Genomic DNA, 24,949 nt, shown 5'->3' on the forward strand with positions numbered 1-24,949 from the left:
AATTCAAACTGATCTCAGCTGAATTTTTATCAATGAGCTGTCCTGTCCCCCAAAATAAACCAATTAAAGCTGATAAAGTCAATATTTGACCAAGTATTGCCTTTTCTGCACGTAAAGAAGGAGGAAGACACACAGACAAAATAGCTGACATACCTCTTTAGTTCTGAGATGTTCTTTGTTTATCTAGAGTTTAAAATTCAGACCACAGTACATTTTTCTCTTGGTATGGCACTACATTTTCAGTATTTTTTAAATACTAAGACTTCAGAAAATTTCTGGTTAGATTGAAGCTTATCATAGAGTTTATCTTCCTTGTGTCTTCATAGACTCTGACTTGATGCTAGAAATCTGCATTACTTCATGCCTAAAATTCAGGGTTTCCGAAAGGTGATTTAAAGCTTGTAGCTTCCTGTAGATGCATGCAGTTCTCAGGCGAGAATTAGAAAGACTGGAATGCCAGATCCATGAGTCTTTGAGATAGACTTTATTCTGGTAAGAAGTGATAGATTTCTTCATGTGGAAAGCAAATGATAGTTGATAAATAGACCATTATGCAAGCGCAGGTGAGCAGAAGGGCAACAGTGTCCCAGGAGCATCCCAAGCTGTGTGGGTTACACTATTGGACTTAGTGACTTAATGTGAAAGACACGACCTGATACATGCTGCTACTTGACATACAGGCCATGTAAATAAGTCCTTGAAAATTTCTTTTTCTGTGTTGGAAATACGGGATTTTGACCTCTATTAAGAACAGTGGTATGCTAGGTTCTTCCTGTGTTATGTAGGGTGTTGGAGTGCCATAGTAATCTACAGGACTGATTTTCAAAGGTGGTTCCTGTGAACAGTATGAGAAAATTGAAAATACTATTGAATACTTTGTCCCGGATGGGCTGGGAATGATAATGCTGTCTCTGACCTTCATACAAAGGTAAGAGTCAGGCTGCTGTAGTCTGTCTTTTATTTCTAGCTTGTGTCATTGATTTATTGCCGTAGAAAAGTTCTGTAATCATGGTTGCATTTTTAAACATGGAAGACCAAAAAAGTGATAGGAGGGTTGTCTGCTTTCATATATGAGCAGGTGTGTACTTTTGTAGGATGTCTTTCTTGAGATATGAAAAATAAATATTACTGGAGGAAACCTGTGGGACCAACCTGTGGGTCTGGAAGGGTACTTTTACTGAATTCTTGTGTTAGCGTTGGAAGTACATTCCTGCTGCTCTCTTTGGTGCCTCGTTAGGTCTTCAACAAGGAGTCAAGTGCTGGCCTTTGGAGGTGGTCCTGATGGGCTGAAGAACTGGAGGAAATGCCTGCTTGATTGTTATCTGCGTTGACTGGTCCTGTTGCACGAGGAACTGCTGGTTTGTTGAAACAAAAGAGTATTGCTAAATTCCTTGGGGAAGAAGGATAAGAGGAGCCTTCAAATGTGAGACAAATATCTCTGACACGTGGCTGTTGAATAATTAATTTCCCCAAAGGTTTGAAAAGAGCATTTCAAAATACTGACTACTGCAGATCTGTATGTGTGTTAAAGCCATTGTACTTGCGAGGCTGGCTTTGTTCTACATGCTGTGTAACTTGCAAAGAAGAAGCTGTTTTGTAGACAGATTGTATAGGGATGAAAGACAAAAAAAACCGTGAAATGAAATTTTTGAAGTGTGCAGCTATTTTTTTCTGAAGGGAGGGTTGCTTTTAACTTTCAACATGGGGATAGTTTAAAAGGAACAGTGGCTAAAGACATGTACAAAACTTGTTTCCATATTCTTCCACCCCCCTAGCTCAGGACTGCACTAGAGAAGGCAGCAGCAATTGAAACCTCTTGTTTCAAGAATACGTATGCTGACTTCAGCTAAGAAAAATTGTGGTTTACGTTTTGTGTGTGTTACGTTAGAAAAAGAGAAGCTATTTGGTCAAACTTGAATGATCACTGTGCATTTTGAGAAGGGAGGCAAAATGAAAATGGGAGCGGGGGGGGAAGGTGAGAAGTGAGGTGGTGTTCCAGTACACATGCAGTAACTGGAAGGGTCCTGTGTAAGGCTTGTGCCAAGATCAGAGCTGCTGGCTCAAATACTAGAGGCATGCCTTAATGTCGTACAGGTTTTAACCACAAGTTCTCAGTTCCTGTCATAGACCCTACAAGAATCTGAAATACTCTAACTTTCAGGATATGTTGAAGGCTTGTGCATTTAGGATCTTGCATTAAATCCGATTCTGACCTTGGTTCCCAAAGCAATTACAGCTTGGCTGTGTTACAGGAATGCAAGCTTGGCCATATTAAACTGTCATTTTATCTTGTTTGGTATGTTATATCTGAGAAAACATTGATGACACTCCATCAAAAGGGTGAAACACTTTTTATCAATGAAGTGTTTGTTGTCTTCATTCTGTAAGAAATTGAAATGGATTGTGTTCATGGAGCTGAGGCACAGCAAGAACCAGAACTATCATTGTGTAATGTCAGCCTTCAGAATTACAGCCATAATGTTTCAATAAAGCAACATATTTTTCACTTATTACACTAATCAGTTCATGCATGTGTACATGCAGGTTTTAATTCTATGACTAAGCAAGCATTGAGGTTCTATTGCCAGGAAGATCAAACCACAGGTAAAACTTTAGCTTTGTAATGGGTGTGATGAGTTTAATTCATATTTTATGTAAGTCAGCATGGTGTAAGTGACTGCATTGGAGTTGAGGATAATTGGTTTTATGCCAGTCGAGGATCTGGCTAATTTAAGTAAATGTCGGTGCATATTTGAGGCGGGAATCTGTATACCATCAGTCTTTGGTTTGGTCTGGTTTTTAACAATATATTGTATCATCCTCTCTCCTAATCTGTGATTTTTATCTTGAAGTTATGTTGCAAAATTACTAAGTGTTGGAAGGAGTTGGTTGTTGTTTTAAAGGTTTGCTTGTACTTTAATATTCCAAATAAATATTCCAAATGACACACTTCTGAAGTGTTCGTTTTAGCATATTATTCTTTGTCAGTCAGGGGCTCCCTCTGCATAGAGCATGCCTTGGAGCAGTTATCAGTGAGCTCAGCTTTCAGCAGCCTGTGTGTGCACTGTGCCATATAGAAGAACACTGCCTTGCATGCTTGCCTGGGGACTGTTTCCATGCGCTGCGTGCCCTGCCTGTGCTCTCTACATCTAAAAGGTGAGCAAAGGCAGTGGGCTCTGTGGCCAGCCTAGGGCTCTTATGCCCTCCACCTGGGGATGTTAGATGAAATCCTGCTTCCTGTCGATATGCATCGTTGAGTTGTGTGGGCTTTGCTTTACAAATGGACAGCTCCAGTTAGAAAATGGAAGGTTCTTTTAAAACAGTTTTGAATCATGTTTTAGATTTTTTCCCTTTGCTCTGTAGCTATTTTTTCTTAGCTAAGAGCAGAGAGAGACTTCCTTTTCAGGTTTGGGGTGGTCCCCTTGATCTGGACCCTCTGGAGAAGAAGCTCTACTCCCTCCTGTGCGTCTTCCTTTGCAAGAGGATGTACCTTTTGCACAGAGTTCGTAAATCCAAAAGTGTTCCTTGCTGAACGTTTTTTAAGATCTGCTTTCTTGGCCCACTGCTGTACTGTATCAAGGGCAGATATGATGTGCTGTAGGACCTGGATTTGGGGGACTCCGGGTTGAGTTCTTCCCTGTGGAAGCCTCTATGGAAGCTTCATCCTGCAGATCCAGGCTGTTGAAGGAGCCTTTGCATCCCATCTGGCTGGAGCGTTGTCCTCTGCTCCCATGCTGGTTTTTTTGCAAGCTTCTCAGTCACACCCTCAGCAGCCAGAAAAAAATCGAAAGGGGTGATGCTCACAGCAACCTGGGTCATCGAGTGATTGCTGTCCTTCAGCTGAACTTGCTGACATTGCTTCTTCCACTGCTGTCAGGGTGCATGACAATTGCAGCTGGAGAAAGATCTGAACTGGTAAAAATTACACAGATGTCAAGTAACAGGCCCATAATGAGAGGGCTGGAGTATCTAGGTTCTTCCTGTCCCTTTTTCTTGGTTCTGTTGTGGTGTAAGCTGTTGCAAAGACAATGAAGCAGCAGTGTTGGTAACACAGGGAGGTTATTGTCTAAACCTTCAAATAAGGTTGGCAAGTTCAAATGCTAAATAGTATTTATTTGCACTGGCTTTCCAGCTTTTTAGGCTGAGACTTTTAGAGACGATCCAAATGGCCTACATAGAACCTCTGAGACCTCAGGCACAGTGTCAGCTGGCAACCTAACAGCTCTGCAGCCTGCCCTTGGTGGGTCTGATATAGCACCAGTCCTGGTTGTTGTGCTTGTCTTAATTTCAAGTGGCTGAAGTCCTGTGAGAAGGCCAGGTGACCATCACGAAGGAGGGGTGATCTTAAAAAGCTGTAAGTCTTCCTAATGCAAAGAGGAAATGCCAGCATGCATGAGTTAAAGCAGAGTATTTCAGTACTTCAGTCAGTTGTAAATCAGTAGTGTGTATGGCCTAGAGGGAAGAGGATAACTTTGTCTCCATCACCTTGCAAGCTGATAAAACACTGCATCCAAGTCAGTGAGTCACATGGTTGCTGTGGATCTTTTAATTTTGAGAAAATTGGGTCAACAAAGGTGGTAAAGATAATTCCGAAAGGAATTTTCTAGCTAAGTTCAAGGAAATCACTGACTCTTGCAATTCTTCTGCCTTCTGTGTTCTGTGATTTCTGTACAGTTTTGATCAGTTTGTCATGGGAGAAAATTCTGGTGCCTGATATACTTTGTGTAATATTGTATCCTATTCTTAAATCTTGAAGTTTTTCCTGGGTTTTTTTTCTTTTTTTTTTCTGTGATTCTGTTGTGCTAGAAATCTTTTCTTTTCTTTTTTTTCTGTGATTCTGTTGTGCTAGAAATCCTTGTGATAAAGTTGAAAGAAATGTCAATAGTGCATATGCATCTGATCTTGTGATACCTCTTTACTTCTTAGACATCCATGCCTTGTTTGTATGATAAGTCTTTATTTTGCTACTGCTATGACAGGTCAGGTCAGGTTGTGCCTTTTAAAAGAAGCAATAGCTGTTCCTCCTCTACCTACTTGAAATGGTATGTCTGGCTGTTACTTTTCATAATTTGCAGAGCTTTGAACAGGAAACTGTCTCAGGTTATCAGAGAAGCACAGCCTGCCTTTTGTAACTGACAGAGGCTGGGTTTTTTGGAGATTGGGTGAAAGAGCATAAACTCAGAGTTTGCTGGTTATGCAAGGTTCCCACGTACCATGTAAGCTATACCTGTGTGTCCTAGGAAAATTATTCAAGGCAAGTAATTCTAAAGATACAACGCTGTTGCAGCAGACCTGCAAAAGCAAGAAGCTCGTTCCCTCTGTGCACAGTATTTCTGCAGCATTACATTGAGCCACTGGGCTATAAAGCAGGAAGCTAGTAGTGCCTTATTTTATGGACACCCTTTTAGGCTGAGCAGTGAGAGATTAGGCGAGGTAGTGGTATCTTTGCACCTCGCTTGCTGGAGCACACGAGCTGCAGGCTGGCTGAGCAGGTAGTGATGTTCTGCCTGTGGATTTGTTTTCTAACTTTCCTGCTGCACTTAAGCTTTGAGAAAATACCAATGCAAGTACCATCAAACTAAATGAATTGAGAGGCGCTGGTGTCCTTAGCTGTGGTATAATATTGTTGTATACATTGAGTGTATGTCTGTCTTAACAGAGTGTACTATTTCCGAGTTGTATTACACTGTTTGGTAAGAAAAAGTGCGGATTTTTATATATTTATATATTTGAATAACTTCAGCTTGAGGGGTTACACACTATACCCCGTACAAAAATCACAGCTTTATGTGTACTTGATAGGTGTATTTGATCTGTAGTACTTTATTTTTAATTCATGAAAGCCATTTGTTTGATCTGTAGTTTCTGACCTTATTGTCCCTTTAAAGAACACTTTGTGAAAGTCACTGTTAGGGATTAAGAAGCTAAAATAAGCACTGGGACATAGTCTTGTCTCTCAAGACCTCACGTGATGAGATGCTGTAAGACTACAGACAGAGACAGGGAATTCATGGAGTGCAAGTGAAAAATGAGTAATGGTTTTGTTCTGAACAATGTTCTCAAAGTGATAGAGGTTCCGTGGCCATTCACCATTAACTCCGATGACTTAATACAGGTACTTGGTCAGCTTTTTGTTTCCAGTCCTGAAATGCAGATAGAATATCTTGTGCCTAAGAAGTCTAAGTAGATGTTATCTGCCTTGACTTGTCTAAAAATAAATTTTGTAGCATATTATTTCTGATAATACGTGGGTATTTCTTATGAGTGTGCTAGTTACCTGAAATCAAAAGCCAAACACAAACATTATTGGAAAAGTACAGAACCTTAGGTACCATTACCCCTAGTTTTCTTGTTCTGCTGTTCTGCAGAGATTGTACTTCCTTCTTTTTGTGTTTACACCTCTCTGAAATGTAACTCTTAGTAACAAGGCTTTATTTAAAAGCACAGCAGATTTTCTAAGGATTTAAATTACCTTTTGCTCGGTTTCCTAATTAAATTTTCTTCCAATTTGTGCTAGAGAATGCTTTCTTTCGCAACTGGCAGTCTCTTTTATCATCAGTCATTTTTCTCTGAGATAAATTCACATCCTCACTCATTAAACATGTTGATGGCATGAATTTAGAGCAACAAAAATAATGGTATTTTCTCTCTTGATGTGCCATTTTTTTCTGAAATAGTTTCTTTCCCAAGTCCAAATTTTAGTTTCAAATCAAACAAAAGAGGATAAACTTGGTATATGTAGAAATTAAACTGTTCTAAGAATACATGCTAGAAGGAAAGAAATTATGTGAAAATAGTGGGGTTTTTTCCTAAATATCTGGATTAAACATGAAAGATTCACTTAAGAGTCAAAAAACTTTCCTAATCTTTAGATGATCATAAAAGAACATAAAAGAAATACATATGGCAAAAAGTCACATGAGTGTGTAAGCTGTGTTTCTGAGTGAAACTATGGGTCCCTAAGTATGGGCAATGTTGATCACCTTATTAATTAAGGAAATGTAGTGATTCATTGTATCAAAAGTTGACTGTGATAGAATAAATACAAGTTAGGGCTATGATATCTATTAACTTAGTTCCGTTGCTTTTGTGTGTACTTGAATTTTCAGATCCTGCCTCCCCTCCCCACCCCGGCCCCAGAAGGTGATTTTCAGCTGAGTAGTCTTTTGGGAAAGGTTCCTGGCTGGTGCAACCCTGCTTAAACAGAAGGCTTTGCAAGCCATTGCTCCAAGATAGTGACTTCCTTCTTGCCCAGTGAATACTCATTGTAGCCTGTGGTAGTGCAGCTCTGCTGTGTGTTTTTCAAGCAGCGATGGAAGCGAGGAGACATTGGTCCGTAAGACAGTCCGTTTGGAAAATCACACTCTTCTCCCCCTGAATGACAGGAAATGGTACTAGAAAGGAGTTCCTGCATCATAGAAGTAGATTCATACTGTTTCTAGCAGCAGTATAATATACTCTTTTTAAGATAAATCTTGTTCAGTTTATAAAGCTGTTGAGTATTTTTAATCTGCCAAAGTAATTAGAAGAAGCCTCAGAATATGTTTTCAGTCACTTTTGACATGGTTGTTCTTGTGCTAGTGGTATTTAGCTTAAATTGTTCTTTTTCTGCGCTGTTAACCTCCTGCATCCTTAAGCCATATTTGTGGGAAGCAACACAATCCTCTTTCAGCATTTTTTGATAGCTTGAGTGAGCCAAGCTCTTCCATTTCCCAGACATCCTGATAGCCCTGGTCTGCATCCTGCTTTGTTTCAGCTTTTCCTTCCTGAGCATGGATGCCTGGTACTGATGTGCTGGCCCACAGTTTCTCTCAGTTGATGCAATGTGTTATTCCCTTTCTCTCCAAGAACAAACATCCTAATGCTATCTTTTTCCTTCTTAAAGCTTCATAATACAAACAGAGCAGAAACTTTCAGTGGCATTCTCTCCCCTGTCGTTTCCAAATTATGAGGCTCTATTTTATGAGTTCTGCAAGGCATCATGCAGTGATTAGTCCTATCAAAATTAATTCCATTTCTGTTACCTTACCTCTCAAGGTCATCTGATTCTTAAAGTGTGTTCTGATTTTGTATTATCTATAACATTTATTAATTTGCATTGAATGTTTTAGGTGTCAGGAACACTTCGAGGAGATGTTTCTTTATTCAGATTGACCAAAAGGCAACAAAACCAGATAAATGCACTTTTTAGTTTACTTCTCCTTTACGGATGTTTACTAATCTTCATTTTTCCTTTTGTTTGATAGCAATTTCTTTTATTGTGCCTTATGAATGGTTTAGTGTAGCCTGGTGCATTAGATTTGAAGTCTCTTTTTTGTCTATAAAATCAGAGTTATTAGATAATGACATACAGACCTTCCTCTGAAAAATTACAGAGGGATTGTTTTCCTGAATTCCAACTCTTGCAGACATATCTTCTTGTTTGTTTGTTACGGTTTTGTTCCCATGTAGTACTGAGGCCTGATTACTATGGCTGTAGTTACTCTGATCATTTATCAACTCATCAGTTTTACTGGTATGTTTCTACTCTTTGCTGTTTTTAAAAACATAGTTCCATTTCACCTCTGATTCAGTATTTTGGGAGGTAGTCTGGGTCTACCTGACTTTAAATTAATTAGATTGAGTTTTGCATTATCTTTTTTATTTCCATACTGCTTCCCTTCCTTGTTGCTTTCTCTTTGGTGATACTGCTGATGTAAACATGTTTTGTTGTTGGGACGCTCTTGCTTATCTAAAATTTCTCTCATGCTGGTTAAGAATGACTGAATCATTAGTCATTCTTAACAGTTAGCAGCCTTAGTCATTGGTCTGCTCACCATTCAGAAACCAGAATTTAATCATAAAGGCCGAGTTCTTTACAGTGGTACTGGGTCTAGCTGGTACAGATGTATTTTTTTTTAATTTGTCTTTTTTTGTGATAGCCTGTATGATGCTGTGTTTTGCATTTGTAACTAAAACAGTGTTGGTAACACACCAGTTTTTTGGCTATTGCTGAAGAGTGCTTGCACAGCTTCAAGGCTTTCTCTTTTCCCACTCTGTCTGCCAGCACAGCAAGAAGGCTGGGGGTGTGCAAGAAGTTGGGAGGGGATGCAACCAGGAAAGCTGACCCAAACTGACCGAGGACATATTCCATGCCATGTAACATTATGCTCGGAAAGAAAAAATGAGGGGAGGGCTGTTTATTGGAAGGCAGCCATTACCTTGAGACAGGTTGGGCGTCTGTCTACTTCTGGTAGGTGATTGCTTTTGTGTCACTTCTTTTGGGTTTCTCCTCCTTCTTGTTCTTTCCGTTGCTTATTAAACTGTCTTTATATCAGCCCACGAGTTTTCTTGCTTCTGCTCTTCATAGTCTCTTCCTGGCCCCCTGGGGATGGGGGAGGTAAGTGGCTCACAGAAGCACAGCTTTGCTTAGCTGCTGACCAGGGTTAACCCATAACATACGTTTTTCTCAAATAATATGGGGAAAAAAAAAAAAGCTCCTTCTGTAATCAGATGAAGTATGGGGTTCATCCAACAGAATTCTGGGTCTGTCCCAGTGGAACAAATTTATCCATCCATTCCCCTACTCTCCCATTCACTGAAATCCAAACCAACCTGGCTTACTCGTGCTGTCTTTTCACAGAAAGAAATGCCAGGGCCTCAGTTACGGATGAACAAGAAGTAATACTCTACTCTGTTTAAAACTTAGATTGCAGTCCTGACTGGCACTTCCACTCTGTCTCTCCTAGCCTTTTTTGTACTAGAAGGTGGATTCTTTTTTGGCCCGTACCATGCAAAAGTTTACAGATGTATCAGATGTTTCTTTCTGATCACTGAAATCCTGGTCAAAACTGGTAAAATTCTTTAACTGACTGTGCCCATCTGGTGACTCCTGTGTTTTAACAGTAGTTGTAATTTTTTCATCTTGTTACCTAGTGAGTTTTTTGCTTGTGTTTGCATCGGCAGTTACTTGCATTTCTTTCCTCTGTTTGTACATGCTGTAAGTCCTGTAAATAGCTGATGTTTCTTCTTAAAGTTTAAGGTATGCCAGATTCTCAACTTCTGTTTAGAGCAAGTTGCTCCTAGACCTTCTGGTATCAGAAAAGGGCCTGAAAAGAAACTGTAAAGATTCAAATACCTGGTGGCAAGTTCTTGTCCATATATTTGGCATTTTATAAAGGTTTGGGAGCAGATTCCTAACCACTGCATAATTATTGGAGTTGATTTTTTGAGTCTATCAATTTAAGATGGCACTTGCTTATGTTTAATATAGGTCACGCTGCTCTCACTGAAGCTTCTGTTTTTGGGATTTAGACAGTAATATGCCACCCCTAACCATGAAAATGAGAACTGGAGTAATCTTATCTACTGTTCAGCCAAGCTGTCGTTGCTGCAGCAGCTTCATCTGTGGGACACAGTAGTCCCTGCACACTTCTGGGCAAGGTGTGCTGCAGGGTCATACTTGATGAAGGCATACCAGGAGAGGGATGCGTGATGGATCAGGTGGTATTTTCCTTTGTACTAGGGTGGGTCTGTGTGCCAGAGTATGAAAGTTGTTTGGTTGTCTTTTTAGAAAGCGGTTGCTGCGCAAGCCCAAGCTGTCAAATACTGTATTACTGATCACTGCAGAACACGTGACACCTCCTTTTAAGTATTCTCACCTACTTTTTTCATGTTTCCTCTCCCAGCACTCATCTCATATGACTGTCAGTGCCTGTAGAGATGAATGTACTAGACTTCCTGGTTTGTGTACATCAAATACTGAACAATTTAATAAAAAGCATAATCTCATATTCACGGAAACCTGACCTCAGCTACTGCTCGCTAAGATAAAATGCTTCCTTCTACTAAGGACAGAGCAAAACTCTTCCTGATACTCCGTATGTACATTTCTTATTCAGGAAAGCTGCTTCATAGTACAGAACCACTGAGCATGCTTCCCCAGAATGCCTTCTGCATCCTAACAGGCCGCCTCAGAAGAATGTATTATTGAAGTGCATCCTAGAAACCTATGTTAAACTTGAAGAAGGCAATGTGTAGTGTATAAATCCTTCGTTTTGAAATTAAAACTTACTTTAGAAATAGTTGCGTGCATGTCGCAGTCAAGATAGCAGGTGATGCTGGTTGCTTAAGAAAGACAGTTTGTGCAAGCTAGGTTAGTGCTGTTAAATCAGTACTGACCGTTGGAGCCCAGCCTGCTTTTCTTGGGGGCAGTGGGGATTATCTGTGTGAAGCACGATGTGTTAGACATCATGAAGTACTTTGATGGATGATGCCTGTCCACATGGATAACAGGAGGGTGGTAGCGTATCTGCTTTTTACTGTTTGGGATGATGTTCAGTTGGCTGAAGACAGTTGGGATAGAGTTAAGAAAAGTGGATAATATAAATGATTTGCAGGCAAAAGTATTGTTTTTTATTAGACCAGTTGGCATACCTGGAAAACTGGAAAGGATTAATATGCAGAAGGCTGCCTTCAAGCTTAAAAGAGAAATTACAATGTTCAGGTTAAAATCAGACTGTGAACAGTTGATGGAAGGTTAATTTATTCATCCATTAGCCTGTGAGAGGAAGAAGGGTTGGTACCTACGGATTTGGGGAGAGTAGGGATACAGGACAAAGGAAGACAGGGAATTATGTATGGAACACTGATGTTAGCTGAAGGTACATAGACATCATGGAGGTGATGGAAACCATAACTTCATAATCATCCTTTACAGCTATCTTCTGACTGGTTTTAGTATATTATAGACTAGGCTTTTTTTTGAGAGGAAGCAGAAGTTGGTCATGAATTCACCAACATGGAAAGCATGCATGCAGGCTCAGGACAGATGTATGTTGTTTCTTCTTTTCAGTTAACCTTCTCCTGCAGAGAATATCACTAACTTACTCCCCAAAAACTTTTTTGGGGTAGCTGGCTAGCTGGAGTTGGTAGGTTTTGGACTTTTTGAGTCTGCCATTTCTTTCCTGTTGATAACTTAATTCCATGAAGAACTGAATGTTGAGGTCTTTATTATAAACCTAATGGTCATAATATACCATTCTTAACAGTTAAAAGGTTTACTCAGCTAGGTAACGGCAGTATTTCTTATATTAAAAGATATGCAAGCTTAAAAATAATAAAACCTACAAGTAGGCTGAAGATACATTACGTTTTTAGTCTGTACATATATATAAAGTTGCTTAAAAGAAAGTATTGAAACAAGACTCATGTTCCTTTTACGCAGTGACTTGCAGTGGATGGACTGTAGTAATTTTTGGTTTGCTAAGCAGTTCCTCTGTGGTGGTGCTCCTGTACACAGGCAAAAGCCGGTGGTGGTGAGATGGCACTGCCTGGTTTCTTGCTCATACAAAGCAATTGTTGGTGTCATAGGAACTTGCCAAGTGGCATGTTTTCTTTCACAGTTTGTTTGTGCTGACTCCTTTGATCAGCATATGCTATACTGTCCTCAGTCATTTGTGGCAAACCCAGCACATTTTCTTTGTTGGAATATAAGATTGGTGAAGAAAAGTACATTAAAAGAATTTCTTGCAAGCAAATGCTGAAATAAATGGGTCTTGGAGCCAGAATGTATGAGAGGGCTGGGCTGTGTTTGTCTCTTTCCTTGCAAGTGCACCCAGTAACTTACTGTGATGGGTGGGGGATTAAGAGTTGTCATTACTGCCTTCCTCTCTGCTAGTAATTTCTGTCCCTAAAAGCGCAGCCATGTAATTCACTGAAGTGTTACTCAGGGGAGTTGCTTACAGGATCTCCTGTGGGGACTGGGGCAGAAATCTCCGAAAGTGGACCTGCAGCCAATGGGGAAAGGTTTTGTTGGGTTTTCTTTCTATATTTCTGTGCGTGATTTTTTCCTCACATCAGCTTCCCACCTTTTGCTTCAAAACAGCTTTAAAGGAGCAGAAAAGAAGTCCAAAGATAATAAGCGATTATTTTGCCACCTCGGGTAAATGGAGGGCAGTTAGGTAGTAGATAGTGGTGCTGAGGCAAGAGGGGACGGGATTTTGGTTTTCCTTTCTGTTTAAACCAGTCGATTTGTGCATTTTCCTACAGGAGGCTGAAGACCAGGACTTCTGTCTTGGAGTGGACCAGATTATTACACCTCATTGGTGCTCACATGCATACCTGCATGTGTTGTTTGTGCAGAATAAAGAATGGAAGGGAATTTGCTTTAAGTTGAAGAGTTGATGCCTCCTCTGGCTGGGCACTGTGAGGGACCTCCCCTTCATCTTGGGGAAAGGAGGAAGGCATTACTTGTTTTTTCCCCAAGAACTAACTTTTTGTTCCCCTCACAGGAAGTACGTATATGCTTTTTTATAATAATGTTATTTTAAATGTGTTACAGTGTTCCAGCTCAGAGTTCCAATTGTTTCATATGCCTAATCAGTGCAAGCTTACAGCAGAACTCCTGCCTTCAAGTTTTCCTCATAATTACTTGTAGCTCCTGCAGAGAAGGGAGACCAGAAATAAATGACTGGTCTGGTTAGATGGCATAGTGAAGCACTGGAATAGTCTGTGGAAGGAGGCTGTCGAGTCATCAGTACTTGGAAGTGTGTTGAAAACCTTCTAGGCAGCTTTGCAGTTAATATAGTAGCTATCATTTAGGAGTTTAATCCTCTTTGTGGTACACAGAGGGCATTTGAGTAGTCCAGAGAAGATAATAGACTTGCTTTTCTTAGTTACCTGTAGACTTAATTCATTCTATGGAAAGTATTTAAGAGGTGCACCTAGTAGGTGCAGTCTGAAAATCTGGAAAGATAGTAAGATACTATTGTAAGTAATTTTTCCACAGACAGGCATGGACTGGACTACACTATCTGTCTGTCTTTAGCCTTATTTTTACATATTTCTTTAAATGCTTTCCCCATCCTCAGTATTCTATGCATTGTGATCATTCATCATGCAACCATTTACCCTGTCTGGTCTTTGAAAGGGTGGTCATAGCTTGCCCACTTGCCTTGCTTTTTATTTGTACTGGAGAGTTTACTGTGCTTTTACCGTATATTCCCATGAAAATTTTCTGAGTTCTCTTCCTTGATGTTGTCTTGATACATAGGTTAAAGAAAACGAAGAATGTCATATAGGGAAACAGTTCTGTTGCTCTTTAAAACAGGTTATGAACTCACTTGAGATCTTCAAATTATTGTACTTATTAATACATAACTGTGCTTTCAGTTTCAATTTTAAATAGGCATTTTATGGTTAATCTTGTAAGCAAATGTTTTCATGGCTTATGAAGAATCGTTAGCTCAAGAAATTACTAACAACTTCTGTAGAACAGTGTCAACTGTTTTAATGACTCATTCCTGCAAAACTTTGAGGTGTAAAATAACAAATCTCAGTAAATTATGTGTGTGTTTTCCTTCTTCCCTTAAATGTTTTTTCATGTAACTAGTTATAGTTCAGGTCAGCCTTGGAGATGTATTCTTTTTAGTTATTTTATATTAGTAGAAGTACAGACATTGAGGCAGTTCAGATTGGTGCAGTGAAGGGCTAGGAAACAGTTTGCTTTCATAGTAGTTAGGGTCTGTTCTGTGTAGCAGGGTGAGGGGGGGTTCTTGTATTCCAGAAAGGTAGAAAACCTCAAAATTCTTAAGCAGACAGTGTGTCCATACTAGGCTTTTGAAGGCAGGTTTTCTCCCCTAGCACCAGCATCTCTTGAAGCTAGTTGTAATGTACTGCAAGGATGCTGCCTTCAAAGCAGGAATAAGAGATCTCAAGTTCTTTTGGTTGTTTGTTTTTTATCTTCCTTTGCATTATTCATATGGAAGTCCATGCCTGTCTGTGGAAAAATTACTTTAAATAATAACTTACTAGCTTTCCAGATTTTCAGACTGCACCTACTAGGTGCACATCTTAAACAACTGGAGGAGCTGCTTTGTAAGGTGGGAACCCCTGTGATGTGGGTGAATGTGTATTTACCAGCTCAGCTGTGATGTTCAAACTCTAAAACCTCGTGAAAGGAGGTGGGGAGAAGCCTTAGAAATCTTGGACCAGCCCTGGCTGGGAAGAAGAGAATTTCTCCCCTATACAGATTGATTTTCAGTTATACAGTCTGACTGATCTACAAAGAGGAGGAAACTTGCACTGATCATCTACACTGTGAAGGAAGGAGAGAGTGTGTACGAGTGACCTTGTGCTGCTGAGCCACCATGCAAGTTGCTGGGATAATACATTTCTGTGGCCGGTTGTGGAAGTAAGCTGGTGACGTGATGCAAGAGTAGCGCAAACTGGCACTACTAATCACTGCTTGAGAGCAGCAAAGAGAAAGGAGGCTGGGAAGAAGGGGGAAGAAAGAGTAGGGAAGATGAGGGGAAGAAACATGTTAAGAACTTAAAGGCTGGCAGATGGTATTTACTGTATTTAATACAGAGACATTCAGTGCCTGCTTTGTCTTTTTGTGACAACTGCCTGAGCACATCAGTGACAAACAGGCATGCGAGATGAGGAATAGAGACCTGTTTCTGCAGTATTTATTCAAATAAAAATCCTGCTTGTGTGAAGCCAGAAGAATCAAACCACACATAGAAATATTTTTGTCTGTGCTTTTTTGGAATGTATTTGAGACTGAGGATGTGTAACTGAAGAGCTCTATGCATATGACACACCTGTATAGTGAGATTTGTGATATATTAATAGTTCTTTTCAGATTCGTTAGGAAAAGACAGAATTTTTAAAACCCCACACTTGAAGTGCGATGTCTTTGAAGTTGTCTTTTTCTCAGGTAAAGTTTGGTGGGTGTGTTTTTTTCTCTTCAAGAGGGCCTCATAGTCATCATCTCTACTTGTTTGTTACAGGCAATAGGTTTAATGGCAGTAGAGGTTAAAAAAGAGAAAATCCCATCTGGCAGTCATTTCTTCTTTTAGTTGGGTTACTAGTTAAATGAAAGACAAACTAATCCTGTAACTAGCTTCCTTTCTTTTCTGTGATTGTGTGGGATTTTTTTTGGGGTGTTGTGCCCACCCACCTACTCTCCACCCCCCCACCCCCACCCCCAGTTATTCAATTTTGCTGTCTTGGGGAGTGAGGGGCATTTATTTTCAGTACAAATCCAATAGAAAGCAACACTTTTGGGAAGTTTTAAAGTTGTGAGTGCGCGCCTCAAGGCAGCTGTTAACGGGGAAAGTCTGGAAGCGCAGTTGTGTATACACTTCTGTGTCCCCATAGCGTTCTTGCTGGTAGGTCAACATCTTTAGCTTTTATTGAGAAATCAGCTTCCAACAAGTGAAATCATTGTTCAGTTAACGTAGGCGGTTGAGGTCTCACTCCACATCTCTGGCTATTGCTTTAATGCATGCTAGCATGCATGGAATAATGTGTGCTCCTGCCACGGTAGTAGTTACCTGCCTCGATGAGAAGGATGCAGGGGAACTGACAAATCAGTCATTTATCTGCACCATAAATATAGTTTTAGCATATTTAGGTAATTAAGAATAGAGATTGTTTATTAGCCTGGATGTAACACTGTTAGATAACATTAATTCATGTCACTAATGCCAGTTCTCCAGTGTACAGCACAGTGTCATCTGAAAGTTTCAGGCAATTAATTTCACTAATGATGACTGAAAATGTAGATGACTTGTTCCTAGCTGTTTTCTGTTTTCGGTCACTAGTTGAGGCCAGTGGGGGGCCAAAACTGAAAGGATTTCCGAAGCATTTAAAAAACTGGCCTAGTCTTGATCTTCTCTGAGGTGAATGAGGATTTTGTGGTGCTTTCAGGCTTGCCTGAAGCCAGGAGAGTATCTGAGATGTCTTGTCCTTGCAGCAGAGACATTCGTATGGCACAGGTACGCTCTGAGAAGGAGATACGTTTCACTTAGTAAAGAATAAGCCCTCACATTAGCCCTTTGCTTTGGTGCAGAAGTTTTGTGATAGCTTTGACAGGAAGCAAATGCACCCGTAATTCCTCTTCTTTACCATCTTGACAGACAGCTTTCATATAGTCCCATGGTCCCCCCGGTTCAGGACATGGGGCTGCTTGCGGAGAGCCACTGCTTTAGGTTTTCTTTTTCCATCTCCATGGAGACAGAACTCCCCAAGCTTGTTGGCTTTACTCACTTCAACTTTCCATGCCCCAGACCAGAGAGACTTTGCTAAATGAAGGTTTGATTCACAAGTCTTGTGGTCAGGCTTGTAGGTACAAGCAAAACGAATACAAAGCCTGCTTCTTGTCTGTGCTTGATAACGGAATAAGCAAATAGGAAGGTGAAAGCTATATATAGTCACTAGGAGACCGCTGAGAAACCACTCTCCAGCTCCTAAGTACAGCTGTGTTTTAGACAGCCCTCACTGTCCTACCAATCCCTGTATTATTTCTTAAATTAGGTTTTGGGAACAAATCTGTGTGTCAATCCAGAGTGGTTTTGAGATATTTAACAGTGATTTCCCTGTTTCTTCATCCCTCCCTCCCCCCCCCCCCCCCATTTGCTTCATCAGTTCATCAACCAAGGGATGTGCAGATAGTTACACTACTAATAACTGTTCTTGGCTCTACACACTTTGCTCGCCACCCCACCGGCCTTGTCTTTGGTCTGGGGATGGATGTTCTTCATCCAGTCTAAGCTGTTGGCTTTGATCTGGATGATTGATACACCCCTGTCAAATGTAGAATGCATCAGTTCTAGCAGGGCATATGGCTGTTAAGTTAACAGGATGATGCATAAGATGTACATGTAACAGACGTGGTTCAAGATGTCTTGTCCAAACTGTTTTCTGGTCTATAATTGTACAGTTTTTAGAGGAGCGTGAGGTCCTGTATGTGGCAGGAATAGGTATGTTTGTTTCTCCTGCAAACATGTTCTGTTCTTCATGTAATTTTGTTGTACTGTTGTAAACCATAAATGCTAATTCTGCGTGTACTTTGATAAAGTAATTTGCAGTTTTCAAATAAATTAAACTCCTTTTTCTCAATATCTCTGTAGAAAATTTCTGCTCCCTCTTTCAATTCAATCTTACTTCCCTTTCTTCTCTGTCTGTGCCTTGCTGTACCAAGATGTGTGACTCTGTGGTTCATGTTCAGCTTTTCAGCTTCATTACAGCCCTTTCTTTGCCATGTGCTGTTGAGGTGACTGATGCTTTTCAACATATTACTAATTTGTGGCTTTGCATATACTATGTACATTCATATGTTTCTTGTTCTTTATTCCAGAGATGGTGATGCTGTTGGAATGGTGGTCAGGCACTGATTGCACCCTCTACACTGACCCAGAGAGTTACCACAAATATGGGAAGGAGAATGCCATCGTAATCCTTAATCACAACTTTGAAATCGACTTTCTCTGTGGTTGGAACTTTTGTGAAAGATTTGGGGTCTTGGGGGTGAGTTTTGTTTAGCATTTAAAATAAACTTCCTCTTCTTGGATGCAGGGAAAAAAAAAAACAAAACACAAATCCTTTGTGGTTTTGAAAGTTGATAGATCTGTGCTCATATTTCACTCAGCCACCATCCAGAATTAGAGAAGTGAACCTAAAACAATGCAGTGCAAGTATATGTCATACTGAGATGGGATTGCTTGGGCATTCATGGAAGTTTTAAAAGCATTATCATTAAAGCTGTTGGAGGAGATGTGTTTTTTTTTAACCTGTGGAGGCCATTACAGTTGTATTTCTCTGTGTGCTTGCTAGGTAGCTCTTGGGGTTCATTGTGCTGCAAAAAGATGAGCTGTTCTGTGATTCGTTCCCAATAAGTTGTAGAATTTGTTTGCATTCTCCAGTACAGTCTTAAAAATCTACAGGTTTCAGACACGCCTTCTCTCTCTCCTGCTTTAATTAATGCAGTGAAGAAAGGAGAGATGACTGGGGAGGGAGAAGGTGAAGACAACTTAGGGCCAAAGGAGTTGGGACTGATTGTGCTTGGCTGCAGGAGGCAGACAAAAAGGCTTTTGTTACAACATCCAGCTGTACCCTGCAGCCCTGGCAGACAATGGCCCTGCTCTTAACAGGGTCACAAGCATGTGTCCAAACTCTGTGTTTTACAGCTTGAACTTCTATTAGGTGAAGCCATTAAATGCTCTAATTTTTTGTTTGATTGTCATGGTTTAACCCAGTAGGCAACTAAACACCACACAGCTGATTGCTTACTCCCTACCCCCAGTGGGATGGGGAAGAGAATTGGGGGAAAAAACCCTAAATTTTATGCATTGACATAAAGATGGCTTATTAAAACAGAAAAGTAAGGGAAACTAATAATAATAACAACGATAAAACAATTAGAATATAGAAAACAAGTGATGCACAATGCAATGGCTCACCACTCAGACTGCTGCCCAGCAAGTTCCTGAGCAGTGGCTGCCAGCCAGCTTTCCTCCTAGTTTATATACTGAGCGTGACATCATATGGTATGGAATATCCCTTTGGTCAGTTGGGATCAGCTGTCCTGGCTGTGTCCCCTCCCAAGTTCTTGTGCCCCACAGCCTTCTCGCTGGTGGAGTGGTGTGAGAAGCTGAAAAGTCCTTGACTTAGTGTAAACACTGCTTAGCAACAACTAAAACATCATCTTATCAACGTTATTCTCATTCTATATCCAAACCACAGAACTATGCCATGTACTAGGAAGAAAATTAACTTTATCCCAGCCAAAACCAGGACATTAGTTTTACACATTTAAAAACAAAACTAAACTTCCTTAGACCTGTCTGGCACCAAAAGGAAAAATAAAAAAAAATAAAGTCTTTCCCTTGTCCTCATCAGAAAACTGGCCCTCCTGGCCTGAGTTGCAATGATCAATCTGTGCATTGTTCTGCTTCTTTTGTCTCTCTTCTCCTGTACTGGCTTTCTTGTTTCTCCTTATAGTCAAACTACCATAGTCCCAGTAGGTTTATAATGCTCTATCAATGTGGTTCTGTTTTTTTCAATGTCGTTTTAGTTTTTTTGCTGTTTGTGGAGGGGTGGAGTGGCATCCTTTCTTGTATGTTGTTAGGTTTGTGAACCATGGTCCTCTTCTAATGACTCAGATGGCATGAGGTTCTCCACTTTCATGAAAGTTTTTGAATGGCTGTGGAAGAAGGTCTAGCACAAAGAACCAAAGAAGGTGCTAAGAATTGGAGAAGTGTGTGTGGACAAAAAGCCCAAGAATGACAATTCTAACATTTATTTTACTTATTAATTTTTTCTTTAATATGATACTTTTGGAGCATCCATTGAAAATTCTAGGAGGCACTGGGCTGACAGTGCTGAATGAGAGCCAGAGAGCCAGATATCTGTTTGTTTATAGTGGAGAAGGAGATAACCACATGAAGAAGCAATTCTATGCTTGCTTTTACTCTTGCAAGTTATTGTAGCTATTGAGACTGTCTTGCTAGCTGCAGCTGAACTCTATGCAGCTGGATATACTAATGTGTAATTGTTTGCAGCACCAAACCTTAGAAGATTTTTTTGGTTGTTGTTAGAAATTAGAAAAAGGAAGCAAACTTAAAAAAACCTAGAAGTTGACAGGAATTTCAGGCAAACCTGTGTTCAGCCCAAACTGTTTATTACTTACATCTGTATTCCACTTGTGAGTTTGTTTGGGTTTTTTGGTTTTTGTGGGTTTTTTTGTGAAGGGATCTTCCTGTTTTGTTTTCAGTCCTTGATACCCATCAGCTACATCTCTTTGTGCGGCCAGACCTCAGTGATGTGTGCAGGAGGGAGGGAACATAGGGGTACTTGATGCCAAGTCAGTATCATGCTACTGTGGGCAGCAATGGATGTCCTAGGGAACAGCTGAATCCTGACTCCTCCTGACAGAGGTGGCTGCAAAAAGCTGCAAGGGAAGCAGGAGCTGCATGCCAAATTGGCTTTCTGTAGAGTTAGAAACATCACAGCCCCAACAGGATGAAAATTTGTCCACACCAGTGTTTTCTAGTAAAAGACAGGGCTGTTGTTATGATCCTGAACCAGGGTGACTGTGATGGTTGTGTTGTGGATGCTCTGCTTTTCCACCCCATGCTGGTGCAATGGCTGGGGGAGATGCTGACTCCGGTGTCTGTGTGTTGCTCTGTTGTGTAAATAGAGATGTGGTTTTGGTGACAGGTCCCTGTGGTCTGCTGTGCCCTTGCGTTTTCCTGCCTGTGACATTCCAGTCTTAGGACTTAACCTTCTTCTTAGTGGTGGACAGCATAGCTGCTGTATCAGCATTTGAACACATTAGTAGCATTTAGTTTCTTCAAGATGTGCGCTAAGCATCCCTTTGAAAACAGACCCACTGGACACCAGAACTTGAAATCAGGACAGAGGTGTGTTCTGAGGAGGGAGGTTTTATTCAGGACTTACACCAAAAGCACATTAATACGCTGTCTGCCAATATTCACTGTACCCTTCTACTTCATTGCTTGCTCTCTCCAAGCAGTGATAATATAGCTTTTTTAGTAATTTCAGTAACTGTTTTTTCTGAGATGAAGACATTTATATTAGCAAAAATTGCCTGTGCTTTAAAGCTAAACCTGCTAGTTTATCTGTTCATCTTCTGGTATCTTGAGTTTCAAGTTATTCATGCTGATGGTCTTTCTACCTTGGCAAAACATAAACATTACTCTGAGTGGCTCATTATGTTGGCATCAAAATATGTGCATTTCTGAGAGCCCATAGTTGTTTATTTCTTGTCAGGGTAAACAAGGCAGAAAACCATTATGAAAAATTGGTTGTTAACTATCTTGCTTTAAGTTTCTCATAAAAAAATTGCTAAGCACATGTAATAAATTTTAACCCTGACTAACTGTTCCAATGCCAGGAAACCCAAATTTTATTTAAAAGTTGTTTATGCCAAAGCTTGCTGTTGGAAAAACTGAACATGCCCCTAAATATAGGTGTGATAAGAGACTTTTGTAGGTTATTGTATGGCACCGATAGGTGTGTGAACACAGTAGTTTGCTTGTACATTTTAATATATTAATAGATTTTAAACTAGGTTTGAAGGGGGAAAGGGATAAAACCAGACTTGCTAGAGATAAGCCTGGGGGCGGCACGCCAGTGTTTGAGATCTGGTGTGCTAGCCAGGTCCTTTGGTCTGCCATCTCAGTGGAGGTAGGGGATGGAGGTCCATGTGACAGCAAAGGTGCAAGGGTTATTGATGTGTTAGAAACCATGGAAGTGCCTGAGAATGGTCATATAGGAATTAGGGCTTCTCCCCCCAGAAAGGTGGCGGGATCAATAGCCAACTAATGTGCATCTACACCAATGCCCAATGCATGCAGCATGGGCAACAAACAGGAGTTGAAAGCTGTTGCGCAGCTAGGAAACGATGATATAGTTGCCATCACAGAAACATGGTGGGATGACTTGCACAGCTGGAGTGCTGCAATGGATGGCTGTAAAATCCTCAAAAGGACAGGCAAGGAAGGAGAGCTGGTGGAGTAACCCTGTGTGTTAGGGAATGTTTTGGTTGTCTAGAGCTTAATGATGACAATGGTGTTTGTGTTTGTGGGTAAGAATCAGGGGGAAAGCCAACAAGGCAGATATCATGGTGGGAGTCTGTTATAGACCACCCAACCAGGATGAAGAGGCAGACAAAATATTCTGTAAGCAGTCTCACGATCACTAGCCCTTGGTCTTGTGGGGGACTTCGACTTAACAGATGTCTGCTGGGGATACAGCAGAGAGGAAACAGTCTAGGAGGTTCCTGGAGTGTGTGGAAGATGATAACTTCCTAACACAGCTGGTGAGTGAGCCAGCTAGGGAAGGCACCCCCCTGGACTTGTTGTTTGTGAACAGGGAATGATCTGTGGGTGATGTGATGGTTAGAGGCTGTCTTGGGCATAGAGATCATGAAAAATTAGGTTTTGATTCTCGGAGAAGTAAAGGGGTGGGAGTGGGGGTCAGCAGAACTGCTACTTTAGAATTCCAGAAGGCAGACTTTGGCCTGTTAAGGAGACAGGTTGACAAAGTCCCTTGGGAGGCAATCTTGAAGGGCAAAAGGGTCCAGCAAGGCTGGACATTCTTCAAGAAGGAAATCTTAAAGGCGCAGGAGCAGGCTGTCCCCATGTGCAGGAAGACGAGCAGGTGGGAAAGAAGACCACCCTGGCTGAACAGAGAGCTTTGGCTGGAACTCAGGGAAAAAGGGAAATTTTATGAGCAGATCATTTTGAGCGCTGTCATGTGGCATGTACAGGACAAGCAGGAGATCAGGTCCAGTTAGCACAAGTTTGAAAGGCAGGTCCTGCTTGACTAACCTGATCTCCTTCTATGGCCAGGTGATCCACCTAGTGGATGAAGAAGAGGCTGTGGGTGTTGTCTGCCTGGATCTCAGTAAAGCCTTAGGCACCATTTCCCACAGCATTCTCCTGGAGAAACTGGCTCCTCATGAATTGGACAGGTGTACTGTTCACTGGGTAAAAAACTGGCTGGACAGCCAAGCCCAAAGAGTGGTGGTGAATGGAGTTAACTCCAGTTGGCAGCCAGTCACAAGTGGTGTTCCCCAGGGCTCAGTGCTGGGGCCAGTTCTGTTTAATCTCTTTATCATTGATCTGGATGAAGGGATCGAGCGCACCCTCAGTAAGTTTGCAGATGACACCAAGCTGGGGGGAATGTTGACCTGCCTGAGGGCAGGAAGGCTCTGCTGGGGGATCTGGACAGGCTGGAGCGATGGGCCCAGGCCAATGGTGTGAGGTTCAGCAGGGCTCAGTGCCAGGTCCTGCACTTGTGTCACACCAGCCTGACGCAGCGCTACAGGCTGGGGCAGAGCGGCTGGAAACTGCCTGGTGGGAAAGGGCCTGGGGGTGCTGGGTGACAGCCATGAGCATGAGCCAGCAGTGTGCCCCGGTGGCCAAGGCGGCCAACGGCGTCCTGGCTGGTGTCAGAGACTGTGGCCAGCAGGACTAGGGCAGTGATCGCCCCCCTGTACCCGGCACCGGTGAGGCCGCACCTGGAACCCTGTGTTCAGGTTGGGCCCCTCACTGCAAGGCAGACACTGAGGTGCTGGAGCGTGTCCAGAGACGGGCAACGGAGCTGGGGAAGGGTCTGGAGCACAAGTCTGATGGGGAGCGCCTGAGGGAGCTGGGAGTGTCTAGCCTGGACAAGAGGAGGCGCAGGGAGACCTTATTGCTCTGTACAGCTACCTGACAGGAGGTTGTAGTGGGGTGGGGGTCAGTCTCTTCTCCCAGATAACAAGTAGAAAACGGCCACAAGTTTATGCCAGAGGGGGGTTTGACTGGATGTTATGAAGAGTTTCTTCACCAAGAGTGTTGTCAAAGCATTGGAACAGGCTGCCCAGGGAAGTGGTTGAGTCACCATCCCTGGAGATACTTAAAAGCCGTGTAGATGTGGCACTTTAGGGACATGATTTAGTGGTGGACTTGGCAGTGTTAGGTTAAGAGTTGGACTCAATGATGTTGTCTCTTCCAACCTCGATAGTTTTATGATTCTGTGATCCTAAATTATGTATTTGTTCATGTAGGCAGCCAAAACTACGTTATTATTTGTATTTAATACAGCATTTTAGCATGTGCTTGGGCATACGTCCTCTAAAATATTGCTATGTTAACCTTTCCAACATGGAAAAGTTTTATTCAACGTGAAGCATTATAAATTAGGAGCCTAACTAAATTTTTGGAATGATGGCTTCGAGGGCCTAAAGAAACACATCTTTCCATCTTGATGTCCCAGAGAACATACTACGATGGAGTGCTACATTTCAAAAATAGAGCAAATGGAATCATCGAAAGTATGTCAATGCTGAGGGCAGCTTGGAGAGCAAATAACCTATGAGGCAAAGTGCTGCTGCTGCTAATGGCTTGTAGCTACAATGAATTTGTTTTGAAACTGTGGAATAAATTCATTAGACATCCTTAGCTTGCAGCTTGATTTTATGCTGCATCAAGAGGCGATGAATAACTGAGGCTGGATGTATAAATCAAGAGTTTCTTTCTGTGACAGCATAGCTGTGCAAATGCATCTGAAGTAAGCTTGTAAAAATACTCCTTTTTTATGTGATGTTATTGCAGTCATTCACAAAAGGAGAACTTCATGGGTATTTCCACCTGAACACACTTGCCCAAAAAAA

At 41.4% G+C, this 24,949-nt stretch overlaps 1 protein-coding gene across 8 annotated transcripts in view; it reads left to right on the top strand.

The window, feature by feature from the left end:
• Positions 1-24,949, top strand: part of AGPAT4 (1-acylglycerol-3-phosphate O-acyltransferase 4) — a 79,966-nt gene that overhangs the window by 25,387 nt on the left and 29,630 nt on the right. For 6 of the 8 annotated variants that reach the window (XM_040598223.1, XM_040598229.1, XM_040598230.1 and 3 more), the window contains one exon: positions 18,125-18,294. In XM_040598223.1, the coding sequence (XP_040454157.1) occupies positions 18,125-18,294 (170 nt within the window). Of the gene's footprint in view, positions 1-828; positions 929-18,124; positions 18,295-24,949 lie in introns of all 8 variants that reach the window. The other 2 variants (XM_040598227.1, XM_040598228.1) reach the window with 1 other exon arrangement.

The sequence above is a fragment of the Falco naumanni genome, chromosome 6 (genome assembly GCF_017639655.2).
Source record: "Falco naumanni isolate bFalNau1 chromosome 6, bFalNau1.pat, whole genome shotgun sequence".
In the NCBI taxonomy this organism is placed as follows: domain Eukaryota; kingdom Metazoa; phylum Chordata; class Aves; order Falconiformes; family Falconidae; genus Falco; species Falco naumanni.